This window comes from Botryllus schlosseri, chromosome 7, assembly GCF_051294905.1.
Source record: "Botryllus schlosseri isolate E-star chromosome 7, Bs_hap1, whole genome shotgun sequence".
NCBI classification, from domain to species: Eukaryota; Metazoa; Chordata; class Ascidiacea; order Stolidobranchia; family Styelidae; genus Botryllus; species Botryllus schlosseri.
Genome location: NC_137242.1, coordinates 9,902,726 through 9,921,772, shown reverse-complemented (window position 1 = coordinate 9,921,772; position 19,047 = coordinate 9,902,726). Strand labels below are relative to the sequence as shown.

The 19,047-nt window shown below is 40.3% G+C and overlaps 2 protein-coding genes across 2 annotated transcripts; both read right to left on the bottom strand.

The window, feature by feature from the left end:
• Positions 1–771: 771 nt before the first annotated feature.
• LOC145442776 (uncharacterized) lies at positions 772–4,225 on the bottom strand. Its single transcript, XM_080320760.1, has 3 exons — positions 3,950–4,225; positions 2,927–3,063; positions 772–1,034 (listed from the first exon to the last, which is right to left on the bottom strand). Exons 1-3 carry the CDS (start codon positions 4,075–4,077, stop codon positions 922–924), a joined length of 378 nt encoding a protein of 125 aa, XP_080176886.1. The 5' UTR covers positions 4,078–4,225; the 3' UTR covers positions 772–921.
• Positions 4,226–15,391: 11,166 nt separating this feature from the next.
• Positions 15,392–18,749, bottom strand: LOC145443594 (uncharacterized). The gene is made up of 5 exons (XM_080321537.1): positions 18,449–18,749; positions 18,102–18,244; positions 17,754–17,814; positions 16,807–16,972; positions 15,392–15,880 (listed from the first exon to the last, which is right to left on the bottom strand). The coding sequence occupies exons 2-5, from the start codon at positions 18,102–18,104 to the stop codon at positions 15,808–15,810; spliced, it is 303 nt and encodes a 100-aa protein (XP_080177663.1). The 5' UTR covers positions 18,105–18,244; positions 18,449–18,749; the 3' UTR covers positions 15,392–15,807.
• Between the last annotated feature and the right edge of the window lie 298 nt (positions 18,750–19,047).

The window sequence follows — 19,047 nt, the reverse complement described above, 5'->3', positions numbered from 1 at the left end:
TGTGAGCAAACATATTTGCAAAATGCGTAATTCTGGGTATAATAAAATTTAAAATTACTCACGATCATGAGCATCAGTCGATAAATACCATTGATCATTAAATATTTTTATTATGTTCGTTTACTTATCTTGGCGACTAGGGTTGTGTTTAAAACAAGGCCCTTGTGTAATTTCTTAAAGCCATGACGTCACGCATAATTAATTGTGACGCCATAGTTGATTGAAGTTCACAATTGAAAATGTAGGCTAAATACAGCTCCTTTGACGAAAAGGAGTTCTAACCCCTGTTGTATACCGATCCAAAATATCTTTAACCAGGACTATATCACCTCGCAGCATTTTCACGGTCGGCGGTTATCATCATCAGAACATTCATTCCGTACCAATGATCTATAACTACGTACTATGGATGTTGAATCTACTATTTCGAGGGTTCCAACCATCCCATATCGTATACGTCGGATACATCGGGTGGTAATCGTCGTCCGTAGGCTCATACAACATGTTTTTGGGAAGTATTTACACAATTATGACATAATTATACAACTTAAAAAACCGCAATTTGTTTAGAGGCCTCTACAACAGATGGTTGTTTAAGATACTTTGCTTCAAACCTGATTTAAACAGTGTTTTAAGCAACCATTTGTTTTAAATGCAACCCTACTGGCAACGGGTAAGGCACTTCCTCACTTGCTTACCCTGACTCAACGCCCGTGGCGAATGCGTTGATTGTATGTACAATGTACATTGTACATCCAAACTTGTCGAAGATTTTTCTTGACCCCGATATATATTTGAAATACCACAAAATAAGACACAGTGGATTCGTATAGGTGTTTCAGAGACTTATAAGCACATGCGTCTACGAGATTCGGGCTATGGTCTAAAATGCCCGCACCGTCTCAAAGGGAAACATATGTTTCAGGAATGCGCGCACTGGATGCAGCTTCTGCAGTTTGGACGCCAACGCGCCCAACGCACTATGCGAGCTCCGGTTGATCTGCGGATTCTTGCGTTCCAAAGTGTAGCGCTATCTGTAATAAATTATATGTATGTAAGCTTATGTTCATGCCTCGCAGTTATGGCAATCTACTTTATTGGTGTGTTGCTGTTTTAATTCACAAATGATAAAATAGTGAAGATACGTGATTACCGCTAAATCACACTGCGACCAGTCATGGAAGTGATATCCGGTATGATTTGGATTTGGATTAGAGAAAAATCAGATTCGGAGATTCGGACTGGATTTACGATGTTCCGAAGCTAGATTAGGATTTGGACATGGAATTGCTAATAATTTACAGTCGTCGTGCGACATTCAGAAAATAGTAAATCCACTCCCGCGAGGTTAAAACGTTGGTAAACTATGATTGATGCGCCCTTGGGTGCAATCCTGTACACTGTACACCCTCGAATCTGAGTATTGTTTTGCACACTCGTTGAAACCGAGAGAACAATGAATCATTCACAATGATCTGACCCTGAACGTTGTTTTGTACAATGAAGTGACCTTGAAACATTATTTTCTCGCCGCCAAGAACATTATACTCCGTGTAAGCAAGTAAACCGACACCTAAATATACGCCGCGATAACGGAAACATGCATGACTGAATCATGAATGTAATTGTTAAATTGTATCTGAGATCTAGTTTCTGCCAATATTGAAAGTTCACTAGGACCGAGTCCATCGCAAATGCATATTGCGTGCATGACAGGCACCTGCAGGAAAACTGGAAGATGAAAAATTGTAATGCACTTATCTGCGTTGTCTTCTAAAATGGGATATGACATACCTTTATCTATTTATCTGTAAGTGAGAGTGATTGATTGGTGAATATTAATTTATAATAAAACTCATTGGTGCCTCAAGGACCATGATAACCGTTGTGAATAATCGAATGAGAGTGAATAGATATGGGCCCCAATGGAGTTGAGAATATTTGTAATGAAGATGAAGCAGGAGGAGCAAAGAACAGTCAACGCAAAAACGGTATCATCATGTAACGAGACGTGAACAGCATCATTAATTCGTGATCTCGCAATTTTCGATATCACATTTTAGAGATCAGTTAGTTCAGTTCTGTTTAACAATAATTCCATCCTTTCCAATCACCACAACAGCGCGATAAAATTAATAAGATTGGACGGAATAGAATCTATTTAGAATAGACTTCCAATCAAACCTTGGTGTAGAACAGGGGTCTCAGACTCAAATGTGCTCACGGGCAAATTTCCTAGATTTTCATGGCGCCGCTGGCCGCAACATCAGTAGCGACCGATTTTGGTCGAATCCGGATACAAACTATTGCTGATAATGCCGGAGCCTGATCAGAGACGGTTTCCTTGCTGGTACATCGGGAGTAGTAAGGAGTAAAATGTAGGATTTAACCAGATCATGCTGGTTTGATATTGGCAGGAGTTTTTCATTATTGTTGACCATAGCCGGATTTGAGCCGGATTCACACTTTTTGTAATACGCCCGAGGTCGGATCGGAGCCGGATTCCATTTTAAAGAAACAGGATCGTAGTCGGACTATAGGGAATCCGTCGATCTGCATCGCATTAATAGGCCTGTTTTAACGGGATGAAATTTTACGATTGAAAGTGAGCCGACTTTGTAGACTTGCATCCTGCAAACACGATTTGCTATTGTAGCAATTCAGGCCTGGTACGAAAAATATCACATTTAATAATATTTAAATAATTATGAATAGTCGAACATCAATAGGCCTACTTCATTCAGAATCGAATCATTCAATTTTGCCAAGCCGCATTGAAAGGTGTTGGAGTAATTGCCACGATTATACATCTCCTTGAGTCTCTTAGATATGTTTTATAAACACCATTCGACCAATTGCTTGACATGATTTCTCATATCGGAAGCGCTATTTTAAATCGGCTGACTTTTTTCGCGATTACACTTACTTTGTGATTCGAAGCTGTCTTTTCTATTCTCAATGCTGCGTTTGCCGCGCCAGGTACTGGAGAAGCATTTTTTCATAACCCTGTTGCAAATGGCTCGGAAGACAGGGTGGCATCCGTTTACGATTCTGCTGATGAACCTGCGAATGTTGCAAAAAATATCACACACCCGAACTGCTCATACATCGCCGCACTCCCGCACAAAGGATACGTTGTATTCGTGAGATGTTCGAACAAGGGCGCATTGCCGGAATACATTTCAAACAATATATGAAATAGGCCTGTCATATTTCCAGCACCCAAAAAGGAGACATTTCTTGCAGGCAAGTAAAATGAAAGTTGAATTGTTGCGTTTGATTTTTATGTTTTATGATTATTTGGTACTTGCAGGAAAAGTAACAAAAACGAAGCAGAGTGTAGGTTACAAAAACAACAAATCGAATTTATTTCTCAGTCTCAGCCAACGAAGACTTTGCGGTTACCTTAACTTTTGTCAATAGGGAATTATCGTTTTTAACGAGTTCGTCAAGTTGTTTACACAACATTAAAAATATATGCAACCCTCAAGATGCTCGAAACTGGTCTGTTGAGTTCGAACTTGTGTCAGGACAATTGCGGCAGATCCTCGCAGGTAAGAGGCGCAGACGTTACAGAGAACGCCGATCAATGTTTGCGACAACTATATTAAGAAGCTAGGGCTGTTTGGGAAATTTGCTGGGAGACCTTTGTAAAACCAGCAATTCAGCATGTTTTAGGGCTACAGTAATATTTCGAAATAAATACACGTCTCACCTAAAAGTCTTGATGCAATTATAAGTAACTAACTAATTCGAAATGCGAAAAAATAGGACAGTTGGGCGTTTTTGAGCGTCCTCTGAGAAACATTCATTTTCCTTCAGAAAGGAGGATAAATCCTCCTAAGAGAGGACATATGATATAGGTCTAGTATAGGAATATTTAGGATTATAAGTATATTGTAAATCTTACACATAATCGCAAGTTATTGTATGGAGATGTGCTATTTACCTGCTATGTGCGTCTTTCCCCCCTCGAATTCTATATTGAATAGATCTTTTTTCCGTAGCCAGTCCCTTATCCAAAAGCAACAACAAAATGACAGCTAAAGTGACAAAAATTAGTATAGTCCTCTTCATACTTCGGCCACACCCCTGTATCCTAATCGGTAGATATGTTGTAGATCATGTCAGGCTATGGTAATTTGAAGACGAAAAAGTTTTCGTCCGGACATTTTATATGTGTCGGCGTCGTATTTTTTCGAAGTGGTAAGTTTTTGTCACGTTTGTCATGTTGCACGATCAGGTTACGCAGCTGCACAATAGCAATTGCGCCTTCTGCTTTCATTTCCGCTCTCTCAGTTCGAAGACGCGCGCCGGGTCTCACCTCGTATACCTTCCAGTATGCATTGTGGAGCATATGGGAAATCGGCATTGTATGTGTAAATGCAGATTGATGATGCCGACTTTCTGTATATCTGGAGTACAATACGCTTCAGCTGGGTAACCTGTCGCCCGCTTGCTTTTTTGTGTATCCCTTTCACGATTTTGCAAAATTGTAGCTTTGTAACCCTGAACCAGGGGTCCTTATCCTGTGCTCCACGGAACACCAGGCGTTCCACGAACTATTTTCAGGGGTTTCACAGGAGGTTAAAACACACGAAACTAACAAAACTTATACATATGATGATGACACGCCATAATTGGTTGTATGCAATAAGTAGCGGAATTGTGAAAATCGTTGTTTCAGGACATGTGCATTGTGCAGTGCCGTACGCAGGGGACTTGGGTTTAAAATCCAAAAGATTTTCACGAAAAGCACCAATTCAGTGAAAAATCGCTGTGATATCGATGTGACGCGTCATCGCATATGGCTCATGTGATATGTTTAGAAATGTAAGGCAATTTAAAGCAAAAGCAACCCTTATAAACAAGAGTAAATATGATAATTTACTGTTTTTACTTCAGAAACACTCTTTCTTCCAGCAAGCCCGGATTTCCAAGGGACCCACCTATAACGTGCGCGAGAGTAGTTGTGTTAACGGCAGTCACGCACGGTTAAACCCGTTTCAATTAGTCGGGAAAGAACTTCAGAGATGAAGAATATTCTCAACTGATCATTTGGCTAACTTTACTACTCAATTCTCAAAATTCTTCAGTGGTAATATGACGTTGCGCTACAACTACATCCAACACCGAACAATCGGGAATGTGTAGGCTACATGTCGGACCATGATGTCTGTTGTAGGTAAATTTGTAATTGGGAATGTCACTTCCAATAATGAGTTCATTTCTCGCCGGTATGATTTGGAAAGAAATGTGGATTTGAAATCTGCATGATCATACAGGCGTCGCCACGTTTGCTCTTCTCGTGATTGGTCAACGTGTTGTGCAATACAGGATTGATTTCAAAGCGTTCAACGTTGGGTATGGCGTGTTGTATTTGTCGGTGTGCGTTCTTCTATGGGTCTGCGGACTACGCATAGATAAAGTAGACGCGTAACTCTTTTATTAAAATAACTAAAATCACGACGATGCTTGTCGGACGGCGACTAACATCGACTGCGCAACAACGACTTGCTACACACAAAGAGCTACCACCCGAATCAACGAGGGTATTAAGCAAACCAAATAATCACGTGAGCGGTAGTGGTAAGCTACAGGGTAAAGCGAAACATAATATACAATTTAGGAACTTCGTATCGAATCTATTGGATTAGATTTGTCCAATGTAGACCATTCAATAACTGGAAGATACCGTATATATCCTATTATAAAAGCAATTGGACTGATAAATGAGCAGTTATCAGCATGCAATTTTTGATAAACGTTTTCGGATTTTGAAATTCTGAGCCGCTAAAACCCCTGTGCATACGCCGCTGTATTGACCTCACGAAGACTTGTCTCAGATACCACAAGAATATTGATTCCGGCAATTTTGAAAATTTACAAAACGATGCAGCAATATTGATAAATAAGATGAAAATTATGTGTCAAATCCAAAATCTATAAGAGAGCCATATCATATCATCAAAACAGACAAATATGGCTCGGGACCTATAGGTTCCGAGCCCTGCCCTATCTGATACCGAATACTGTGTTTGCATTATTGCATTATTATCGTTGCCGCTCGTTTGTTATATATTTCGGTGGGTTAAAAAATACAGCAAGCCTCTCTCTCTCTCTCTCTCTTTGTCTTTCTTCTTTTATGTGTGGCATTGTGATTTCATCGCGAAAGCAGCTACTGTCATCGGTTAGTAGACATCAATTGTCAAACTGCAAATCTCATTTTACGTCATGGGCTAGGATGCAAACGGGCTTGCTGGCTCATAAAATTCTTTTAATCTTATAATCGGGCTAAGTATTGACGAACGATCAAAACACTAAGATCCCAATCTCCCCAATGCAAACAACCGTATAGGCGTCGTCAAGGCCACATATTGGCCGTCGGAAGGATTTTGCGACGCTCAGACCGCTACACCGGTCAGCAATCCGAAGTATTGGTCGAAATTACCAAATACTACAAGGTTAATTCATACGTGATCCGCGTAAGTGGTGTCGTACAAAAGTCAAGAATGAATGTGGGCAGTGCTGAATGTCGGTATCCTTGGTATCATAAAAAAAAATCAGTCTGGAGTAAAATGACCATTGCAGGCTATTTAAGACATCATGGTTTCTGAAACAATAACGCATATGAATTACTTTCTGTTTCGCGTAATGCGCGCGAATATGGTATTTTGCATGTAGGCCGATGTAGGATTAGATGATCTCCTGTGGAAGGTTTACTCTTTCCTCCAAGGAGGCTGTGTTGGGTGCCGTGGCCAATACGCGCGACACACAGAAAAGGGGTTAAGACAATATGACTTGATCTTTGTAGGCTATTACACGAATTGGTTTGATGTCATGGTATCCATGTGACATTGGTTTCCCTGGAAAGCTCAACCATGTGCGGTTAATTATGATTGGGTAGGGGTAGCCTAGAAGGGGAGAGTGGGGCCGTAACTGCCGCATCCCATATTTTTTGATTACGCATAATTGACGGAAATGAGTCTAAGTTTATGGGCAATTGTGAAAGAACGGTATATTCCATGTATCATTTAACGCCACCGGCGATCATTGCGGTGCTTTAGTCTAGTGATGTGCAACGGGCGCGTGTGCTACTATTAGATACAGGTGTTTCTGGGTCGACGCTTTCCGCGCCGAGACACTTGAATACATTAAGCCACCATGGACAAAGTGCGGTGCCAAAACGATCTGCAGCGATAAAATCTTGGCCCGAAATGGCAATCGCCGTCCGGACTTTGAAATGTCAGCATCGAATAATCTCGTCTTTTCATTGTAAGCACTGCAGTACAAATGCGGTCTGCAAAGAAAAATGATGCACCCCGATTTGAAATCACGTGCGTCACGCACGTGCGTCACACACATTTCACAAAATTGCGTCGCGTAGTCTACAACTTATTTTCTGCATCTTCTCTACTTCATACTGACAATGAAATTACATTCAAGTCGATGAGTGAGGCTTGGGTTGCAAGATGCCAATAAAACTCAGATTTTAGTCGCGGTCTAAAAAGTTGAACAACCACTATTCTATTTCATTACAGTATGCCACAACCCCTGAAAATCCCACGAAAATATAGTAGACAATCAGAGACGGTTGTAAATTTGTTTTTATAGTAATTTGAATATTTCTCCTCAATTTATGTATTACAATGCTGAAATAACGGATATTTATTATATCTACGCCGCTCATGGCCGTTTCTGAAAATCGGCAAGAGAATTTCTGCAGGCTATTGTCATGGACGAATACCCGTCCGATAAAGCTTGGTTAAATCATCACGTTGTACATTTCTACCCAATTGCAAAGCTGCGACATATGGAAGTAGAATATGGAAGCCTGAGAAGTACTGAAATAGGTAGTTGTAAAATGTAGATCTTATAGAACGAATTCAAAGGTATTCCAAGTATACCTCTAAAGGGGTTGAAACCTTGGCATGGAGTCTATTTTCTGGTGTTATAGACATAACCCCTATATTCCAGGAGAGGTTGAATAAGAGATGTTGGATAGGCTGGACGTGATATGTGAATTGAAAAAATATTTTTATTTTTCATTTTGGTGCATGCGTCATTTGCGATAATATCTGAAGGGGTCGTTGGAAGTGCTACGCGGTATTATTACTTTCGCCTAAACATTTATTTGTCAACGTTGATTTTCGGTAGTCATTCATGTAAAATCTTAGTTGCTGGTTTCTAAATAACAACCACGTATTTTATTACTTGCTTCTAATATGATGCAATATTCAAGACAGGAACAAATTGTGAGGTTTACACTAGCCTAAAGTTAAACTTTGCACTAGACAGATGACGGTTAGTTGATGATCATTGAGCTAAATTTGAACTAAAACCTAATGGGGTCCGCGTTGTCAAAGGGTTAAAAACCTCTGTTCAATAGGCTTCTATAAAATCCCGCTTACGCGACTCACATACATGGCGGTGGGGAGGTCGGATTCTGGAGTGGACCTCGGTAGGACTGGAAATAGGTGTAGCAGCTGTCGCAACTACCGCAATGCTACCCCGCCTCAGACCTCACCAAGTCATTTTGACTCCCTCTTTTCTATACTTGTATTGCAGTTGTTATGATATGTTCGAATTCAAACGGTTTGAATCAGGGGTTTTCTAACTTTTTTTAGCTGCGTACCCCTTCACTTTATATGCATGTATGGCGTACCATTTAAAAATAATCTCACATAAGTGTAGGCAAGAGAAAAGACAAAATACGACAAACTATGAATTTACACTTTCAAACATCATCCACGTTGATTGATCAGCTTGACGATACGACACGATTAAATCTATTTTGGGAAGTATTATGGAGAGGGATATGGCCATGGGTAAATATTGTTCAACAGAACGTCTGGCACGAAATTTGTTGTTCATCATGCACAATGCAGAATGCACATTCTTGAAAATACTTGCTCACAAGTCACAAGTGTAAGTTGAGGGAAAGAGCAAAATATTCTTAACACAATATTTGGAACGGCCGGATGCGACTTTACCGTTCTAGACGAGTCACCTAAACTATCCTGAATATCATTGTACGCACATCATCATCATCACCATTGGTTTATTAGCAATTTTATCAGTTCAATACACCACAAAAAATGCGATACAATGAAAAGACAGGAAGATGCTGAAGCGACAAGGAGTAGTCTATGGAATCTGACACCCACCTTGGCCTAGGCGATGTAAAGAGGAGGCATGCACACTGAATGAAAGTAAAGAAGATAGTATAGAAAATGAAAGCGACAAGAACTAGGGCGGCATGTCATCGGAAGCGAGATCGATAGGTCAGTCGTGGTCCAGTAATCTTGAGGATGGACTGTATTTATTTAGTAATAATTGCTTGTATTTCGACTTGAATGTGGACATGCTCTTCGACTGTCGGATGGCCGGCGGGATACTTTTCCACACATCAGGTCCACCATATTTGATAGAGCGATGATCTTTTCGGTCGATCATATGATATTTGGACGACGTGGACGCTTGTGTATTGTAGCCTACTTGTGCGCTTTGGATTCCGAGGTAAAGAAGTCATTGAAATATTCGGGGCAACGACCGCAGTGGAACTGATACATAAACTTAACGATTTCTAGTTTCCGCATATCTTATATGTTTAGGACGCCGAATCTCTTCAGCAGTGACTTGTTGGATGGGCAGCCAGGCCCCTTTGGAGCCCAGCTATGATTCGGAATACTTTATGTTGTAGTTTTTGCAGTGGCTTGAGTGCAGTTTTACTGGCAGCCCCCCAACAGAGGATGCCATAATGTAACTTCGATTGGATTAAGGATTTAACCGATTGGCACCGGCTGCAGATTTCGAAAAATTTTACTTCAATTTTCAAAATCGAAAATCTGTACCTTAATGGGATTCGAGTACGGTAAACAAGGTAGCGCTGGAATCAGAACTTCAACGCGGATCCAATTGCGCCACTCAGATCATTTCGAGCTCTGTGTCTGGATACGTATATCGAGAGCAAGCCGAGAAAACGTTGGTTGGAAACAGAAATGCTAAATTGCGGGCCTTATGAACCTTAGTATAGGTATCTGATGACGATAGAGTCCTATGTATTATTGTATAGACACAGTATTCATCGTTCTAGAGAGCCCTGAGTTGACCCGCCACGTCTAGCAGGCGATAATTTCTAATCAAAACAATACCGACCGTTTTAGTCAACTCGCGGCAGGCCGCCGAGAGAGTTAGTCATGGCGAGTGAAGCGCGCGTATGGTAACTTCCAAGGCTTATAACTGAAACTGTTGTAGAACCTAAAGCAGTAATTTTAGTATTCCTAGACGTATATTATACAGTCCTTACCACAATGATATACTGCAAATGCTTATCATTACTTCAACGTAAAGTTTATGACGTTATTTGGTAGCACTTCCTTCAAATATATACACATCTCTTGCAGGTAATGCACACCGAGTAATATTGCAGTTATTACCATATATACATGACTAATAACTGTTGTCTGATGTAGATATAATCCTATGGGCATGTACTCTTCACAAAAACAATCTAAGAATGTCTATTACCAATAGAATTCAGGACATATCACTTTATGTTACGGATATTTGTCCCTGCGTTTGACACTACCGTGGTAGGCTGCAGGAATTCTCTTCGCGATTTTCAGAAGCGACCTTGGGGTGGCTTTAGCAAACTAATGTTGTTTATTTTGGCCTTGAAGGTGGATATTGGCTAGTTCTATTGAAAGAGACAATCCGTGAATGCCTATCATTACTACAACGTAAGATATATATCGTTATACGACAGCTCTTTGTATATCCAGATGCACACTTTTGCGTAGATATATGCGCTGAGTAATATTGTATTTATTACGAATTATAATTGACTATTAGCCATTATTTAGAAACGTATAAGAAACAACTATTCACAGACACAATCTATGAAGCACGTGAAGGTATATCACTATTAGAACTCGATATATATCCCGTTATGTGACCAGTAATCATCCATCTGCTTGAAGCTGGTACGGTAGGCTGCGAGAATTTGTTCCCGATTTTCAAATGCAATCTTGAGCGGTGCAGACATAACTAGTATACTATGTTTGTTTTAGCAAGAAAAACAGAAGCTGACAAGCGCTATTCATAGAAACAAACTACAACAGGCTATGATGAATGAAATCAAATATACGACAGTTTATATGACGGGTATATCGGGAACGCGCGTGAGCGCGAAATGATGCGGTCGGCGGATATTTTTGTCACGCGGCCTATCAAATAGATTTTGAACACGTTATATGTAACTGATATCAGATATGAAGATATGTGTGGACTTGTATCGACACTAGCTTTTCATAGAAAGAAACAACTATGCTCTAAGACGGCCAGAACGAAACATACAGCAAGTTATGTGAGAGTGGTCAATGACGCGCGCGTTGCCGAAACAGTGTATTTTGCATCATATTTATCTACGGTCTTTGGTATCCGATTTCGATGTCTTACATATAATATATATCAAATATTATGGTATCAATGAACTTGCACAAACAATATCTATCCGCAGAAATAAACAGCAACGACCCAGTACGATCAGAACGGGATATATAGCGGTTCTATTGCAGTACGCTTCGCTCGTACCGGCAATGGGTAAAAATACCCACGCCGGCGCCAAACGGTTAAAGAGTATCAGAAGAACCCATGCTGGCATGAAGCACTTAAGGCTGTGGAACAGGCCGCACTTCGGTGATAATTTAGTTTCTAGGGACTGAATATGACTCTTCCAGGACATGTTCGAGTCCAGTAAAACCCCGAGATATTTGGCATTATCTGTGTTGGAAACGGACTGACCAGCGATATTACCAGTTAGGTTATTTTTTGAATTTACTGTCGGCAATTGCGATTTCGAGGCGTTTATGCAAAGGTTGTTCTGGGCCGTCCACTCATGGACTTTGGGCATTTGGTCACCAGTCAGGGCATCCAGCTCTGCCGTCGAAGATGCGGAAGAGAAGAGGTGAGTATCATCAGCGAACAGTGTGGTGTTCAATGGGGAGATTTCAAAAATGTCGATGACATATAAGGTGAAAAGGACCGGTCCAAGTACTGAGCCTTGGGGCACACCTCAGGTCACCGGGTGAGGAGAGGGCAAGGTGTCTGAGATCGCAACCATTTGTTGGCGTCCAGTGAGGTAACTTTTCATGAGCAAAATATAAGCAAAACCCTGAAGATTGCAACGTCGCTAATCCAGTAGCCTTCATAAAACAGATGGCGCTAGTCTGGTAGAACTTCAGCAGGTATAACGTATAGTTACTCTCATCACCGCCGTAGTAGAAACAGTGTATAATGATAATAATAATAATAATATAATAATTTATAGAGCGCCGAATATAACAATTTGTCATTACTACACTAGGGCGCTGTACATAAAAGGCAATAAAATATAAAAGTAAACGATATGTATAAAAGACGAAGTGCATAGTTGTAGGGCGGAAAGAACACTACTCTAGTTCGAACGCTCATGTGAATAAAACGGTCTTGATTTTGCGTTTGAAAACATATAGCGAGTCACATAGTCTGATAGAAATTGGAAGATTGTTCCACAGAATGGCGGCCGAGGAAGAAAAGGTTCTCACGCCGTAGGTCGATGTTCTAACTCTTGGAACTGACAGGAGCATTTGGGACTGAGAACGTAGCGCTTTTCCGGGATTATACATTGTCACTAGCTCACGAAGATACGTTGGTGCACTTCCCTCCATGCATTTGAAGACGTACAGAAGAAGCTTGTATTCAGACCTAAATTTCACGGGTATAGATGAGGCAAGTAGTGTTACTCAGCAATTCAAAAGCATGATGGTCCAAGCTTTTATAAATGCTGATTAAACTTTCTCCTCGCTTGTCATATGAACGTTAAAACCGCTGTTGCATAGAATTGTCACAGTGCCAGAAGAATGAAGCTGCTCGCGTACCCCCGATAATTTTTTGACGTACCCCAGTTTGAGAACCCCTGATTAAATTATGACGATTATCATGACGAACTGGGCCAGTGTGAATAGATAAAGCGTCTATCGGTCTAATACCGACACGAATCACGCTTGTTTATGCTAAACATATCTGTATTATTTACGCGTGACCTAACCGCGCGTTGACAAATAGATGTTGCTCACGTGAGTCACGAAACCCAGAAGCACACTAAACCTCCATAATAACCGCCCACCATGTTTCATAGGATATGCCAACCAACGATGACTCATGCATCGAATCAACTGGCAATCTGTAACAACGAAATTCGCTGGCATCCAAATTCCTTACCTGCAAGCGTCCGCACACGCACGGTGATCAATCAGATGACACTTCGTCACAGTATATCGATTGCGACCTGCCCTCTCAAGGTCAAAACACAATCCTCGCAGTCAACAAAGCCATAATATAACACCGAATCTTAGTTTTGAAAACAATCCATCCGGATCAAGATTCTTTTCTGACAATCTACAATGAAGCTTTGTAGCGATGTTCGTCGTGGAGTATATTGCTTGAATGAATAATGGCGAAATTTGTTGCATTGCGCATGACGGAATTACTAAAGTGCTGGAATGTGCTGATAACGCAAAACTACTGCGTGGAAGAATGCATGATATATAGCGGTGGTCAGACCTGTTTGATGTGCTGAAACAAGAAGTGTACTTTCAAAAGAGCCGCAACACAAAAAATAAAAAGTACGAATGCACTCATTCACAAATCGCAAGAACGTGCAGGCTATCAAATCATGATTATCATTGTGGTGTGATGCAGGGGGTCTTCAACTGCGCCGCAAGGTGTGAGAAATAGGGATGATATGTCCTCGGGGCAGGGCGGAGCGTTCCTTCAAGTCTTGATCCGTCAAACAGAGTGATGCGTTGACTTCATAAATTTCATCGCGGGATAAAATTACCGACAACAGTAGGCCATGCGGAAAATGAAAATCAGACAGATACCTGTTTTACAGGTTATGGTAGTAGCGTTTAGGTTCGGATAAGGGACGTATGTCCGGAACTCTACTGTACTAGACCGTTTAACTCTGCAGCTATCGCGGGTATTAGCTGACAATACAAATGTAGGGATTGTAAAATCATTGTCCGCCCATAGCCGAACGGGACCTGCGCTAACTATCAAGTTCATTGTTGATTACTATATAGCACCATTATCGCACATGTAATCTTCATGTGAACTCAGGAGTTCAATAGTGCAGTTATTACGCTATACTATAGCCGCGGTCGCGGTTTCCATTTGTTCCAAACGCACGGAGTTAACATATCCTAGGATGCTTTATTTTATACGAAGGTTAAACCTCTCGGCAAGTTCGAAAAATGCATGTGCAATGTGCATTGAGTTATCACTATAGATCCACAATAAAAGACTCGAGGAGTCCTACTTTGCCCACCCTGTTATATATGCTTAATTTCCGGCTTACAGACTTCACTCGTGATTAAGGCAAAACGAGACCGTGGACTCACTGATAAATGACACCGCATAGATTTGCGCATGGGTAGCGTCACGTATCAATTGTAGAAAAAACATTTAACGGCACAATGCTCAAGTCGATAATTTGTGAGGTGACGAAGGCACCCTTCGCCTACTGGCGTCTAGCCACATTTTATGGCTGTACTCTACGCATTGAAATTACTAACCACTATTTATCAGTATCGGGACGCCACGAGTCATGACATGACTTGAGTGAACTTTTTCATATGACTTGACTTGACTTGACTCGAGTAACTTTCTAAAAATGATTTGACTTGACTTCTGCGTCTCAAAAAATGTCGATGACTAGTGACTCGAAGCAAACTTTTCGAGTCAATGTCAAATCAGATAGTAATCGGTGTCGGCTAAGTTAATTGGTGTCGGCTAAGTCGCTGTACCTGTTCGAACATGTTCTCGACACGCTGATGCGAACTGTGTGACCAACCAGTCATTTGACGATTGCGCAGTGTAGTTTTACTGAGCCTCTGTCGGTATGTCAGAAATAAATTCACCGCAAACAAATTGATTAGAGCTTTCGTTGTCGTAGACTAGTAATATTCGATCTATAGCAGTGTCTCTATGTTCAGTGCTAATCTTAACGAACCTCATGCATAATTTAAGTCGGACTGATATATTAGTTTATGCCTTTATATCACTTGTCAACAATTGTGACAGACTTGAATTGATGGATTATGGTGGTTATGGTGGATTATTGCTTCATATCAATATGTTTCAACTTTCTGAGGTTTCATATTCCATCATCTATTTGGCGGATGATTACCGACGAGGCCTAGTTATTGTGTATGTTAGCCATACCAAGCCGCTATGAACGCACTGTTAAAAAAATACCAGTAAATTTACTGCTCAAATAGCAGGCAGCAGTTTTACTGCTATTTGTAAATGTAATTACTGCTTCCAGAAAGTCAATTAAATTACGGTGTTATAGCAGTAAGATTTATTACTGGTTTGCTAGTAAATTTACTGACTAAATGTAAAACTAAATACTGATTCCAGTAAGATTTATTACTGGTTTGTCAGTAAATTTACTCCCTATTGTAAAACTAAAAACTGCTTCCAGACAGTCAATGAAATTACGGCTAATAACAGTAGGATTAATACTGTTTGCTAGTAAATTTACTGCCAATTTGTAAAGCTAAATACGACTCTTTGGCGCACTTCGGAATCACGGCACAATCACAGTAATAGTATGCCCGGTTTGCTGGTAAATCCACATACAATTTCCTCGACTCCTAGACCGGGTCATAAACCCACACACTAATCATCAATTAATGATGCAGCGTCGAAGCATTTATTGATGTATTCATGGAGCTTTTTTCAGCAACTTTGCAAACTTTATCACTTAAGGGTGAACATCAGTTTTCTTCTTTTAGATGTCTTTGAGCCCTGCTCTGCGATCCCAGCAAAGTACCTATAAATGAAATAGGCTAGATATTACTAACAGGCACAAAGAATCAAAACGATTGCCAGCTGATAGTAATAGTGTATTCTAGTACAATTCATGTCAGGGGTGGCCAACCTTTTCAGCCGAAGGGCCGCATAAGATTTTCAAACCATTGCGCAGGCCACTTCAATATTGATAACCTTTTAGTAGTCGTCGAATTAAGAGCGAACCGGATTAGGTAACGGCAAAAACGAGACTTATATTACAGCTCATCAAAATCGATAGCAATTATGTTATTAAAATCCTGAATACATAGCCGCGCCAAGCGCAAAAATTATTCAAAGTTAATGAATGAATTCGGTCAATAATGATGGCACTTGAAATATTGTGGGTCGCCTCTGTATAGAGCTAGGCTCATTTGGCTTGGCAAGGACTGGGTTATATTCATATTTTAGTCATCAAGATCCTGCATTTCGCAACCAGGCTGATCAATTTTTTGTTTGGCCTCGCAAGTTCACAATACATCACCTGGGTAATTAATTTTTTGAAATTATAACTAACTTCAAGAATTACTTAGCGGGGCCCCTCTAAACCTTCTCGCGGGCCACGGTTTGGTCATCCCTGATTTACGTAGACCAGGGTTGGCCAATTTAGAAAATTACACCGTGGGTCACTCTCACGGGCCCGCGATTTGGCCATTGTGAAGCACTTCTACACAAGTACTCTAGTGGTTATGGGATGCATCAATTATGTAATTGATTACTTCTACTCGAGTAGCATCAGAGACTGCTTGGGTCAAGAATTAAAGATAGAAGTTGTTGTCTTGTAAAGCATATAAAGGTAGGCATAGTCGAGATCAGAACGTGTTTCGGGGAGTCCAGGTGCATAATTAGTATCAATTAAATTTAGTATAATCTGTTTCAATTGTGGTCTCCTTCTCACTCATAGCTCACCTTTGCATGAACTCCAATGCAGCTGTTGCTTCTTCTGGGTACTCCATATTGAAGACATAGAAGCAGGCGAAGAAATAAGCTGCTGCTGAGTAGAAGGATTCCGTCGAATAAATGGTCGATTTTTCGGCGGTTATCAGAAACTTGTCTGTACAGTGGACGGTCGAGCCTAAAAATGCACGGGTATTGTAGTCAGATTAGCATCCTAATAAATCATACCAATTTAGAGGTGGTTGTGGTAAACCAGTGTTGGGATGACTCCAGTCAAGACTTGATTCGAGTCATCTTTTTGTAAAACTTGACTTGACTCGAGTCAATTTGTTAAAACGACTTGACTTGACGTATCAGAAATGTGGATTGACTCGTGACTCGGATCAAAATTCAGGAGTCAATTCCAAGTGATAAAGTTATCGGTGTCGATGAAAATAAATGAATCTTGCATATGTTCGGATTGTTCGCGCAACGCTGGTGTAACCAGGGACAGCTACCAATCATTCCATTATGGTGTGTTTTACTGAGCCGCCATTGTTCTCTCGCAAATAAATTGACCACAAACGAAGTGTTCGAAGCTTACAGTTTACTTTGTGGTAAACAAGTAGTAAATTAATTTATTAGCAAAATATCTGTCTCTGTTCGTACCTTGACCATTAATCAAACATATTGTTTTATTGAAAATGAATTCGACTATAGTTTATATACTCCTCAACTATTGGCGCCTACTTGAATTGTGTCATATTAGTTAGTATTAATTGGTAATGTGACTTGACTCGCGACTTGACTTGAATCGACTCGAATCACCTCCAAATTGTGATTTTTATTAGATACATTCTCGCTAACTTTCCACGCTAATTCCTAAAATTATATAGCGCATGCTGACATGAATTGGTGTAATCATAAGCATGAAATGTCACTTCCAAAACTATTGCATTGCAATCTAAACAATGACTTACCGATTGCGATCAAGAACGGATGATTTGGAGCCTCCTCCACAAAGTCTCCTTGAACACTTTCCTGAAAACAGATATGGATTTGATTATTACAACACATCTTCATTGACATCATTTGGACTTGTTTGATTGTTGGAGTCATCTATCAAACAATGGTAAATGGCAACAAATGACTGCAATGATTCGACTACTCGAATCTGAATCAATTATTATTGTAATTATTTGAGTTGAGTAGGAGACATTTTTTCGTGTACTGAAACTATACGCGTCTCTCCACTGAAAAGTGAAAGGTAATTTATTAACGAGAATTATAAACTAACAACTATGAATAAAAGAAGGCTTTTTGCTTACCATTCGCCTCAATATTTGCGAGATTGGCTCATCAAAGTATGAACATAGAAGCCGTGTATGATTGCGATTGAAGCATTTTGCATATTGTCGAAATTCTTTCCATTGTGGTGACAACCCTCAGTGACTTCACCTTTTTCAACGCCCTGAAGAGAGAACGGGTTCCTTTTATAATAGATAACAGTAAGATAGCTGTCTGCAAACATTCACAACTCAATATTGAAATAAAACGAATTTTGAGCTTTTGTTTGCGACAGGCAATATAATCACGACCGAGTCTGGGGAGTCATGTAGTGACATAGCATTATCTATATCAAAATATAAGGATAGGGATAGCAATTTATACTTACGTTTGAATGAGGCACCATAGCTACTGTCCATCATGCGAATGATGTGTTCCTTTCCATCAACCCGACCAGTATGCTTGGAATAATGTGCAAGCATATACTGATCTTCCTTATTCTATGAAAGAAACCCTTCTGTCACACCCGCAACTGTTTGCCGAGAACAACCGCTGTATCCCGTCTGGCAATTCTTAACCTCAACCTTCCTCGCTAATCCCCTGGGATATCGAACAAAAGAACTATCGCTGGCTTCCCGCCTGATGAAAGTCACTCAACTATGACAGTTGCGAGTTGAGTGACTTTGCGCCTGATTATAGCTCCTGTTATTAAATATAAAGATGACTATAACCCTTAAAGTCGATGTACCACCATACAATCAATTCTTAAGCCTATTTGGTGTTAGAACGGCTGGCCTACTGAAATTATGTCAACATGAAACTATTGATTGTTGCGATATTGAATTCCTACATCTATAAATGCATATTTTCAAAATGTTGATTGTCAGCAATCTCTGACACGACGTGCTGAAATCGTACTAGCAAAATCGTAATACTCTACGCGTTTATGTAACCCTATTGTATATGGAATTACAATTTTATCGAAAT

Bases quoted from the DNA above. Each gene is read 5' to 3' on its own strand.
- LOC145442776 (XM_080320760.1), bottom strand. From the start codon at position 4,077: ATGAAGAGGACTATACTAATTTTTGTCACTTTAGCTGTCATTTTGTTG. The intron at 3,064-3,949 runs GTAAATAGCACA...CAACATTCGCAG, and splicing joins GGGAAAGACGCACATAGCAG to GTTCATCAGCAGAATCGTAA. The intron at 1,035-2,926 runs GTAAGTGTAATC...AATTTATTACAG, and splicing joins AGACAGCTTCGAATCACAAA to ATAGCGCTACACTTTGGAAC.
- LOC145443594 (XM_080321537.1), bottom strand. The intron at 16,973-17,753 runs GTAAGTCATTGT...GTGCATTTTTAG, and splicing joins TCCGTTCTTGATCGCAATCG to GCTCGACCGTCCACTGTACA. The intron at 15,881-16,806 runs GTGAGCTATGAG...TTTCATTTATAG, and splicing joins GCATTGGAGTTCATGCAAAG to GTACTTTGCTGGGATCGCAG.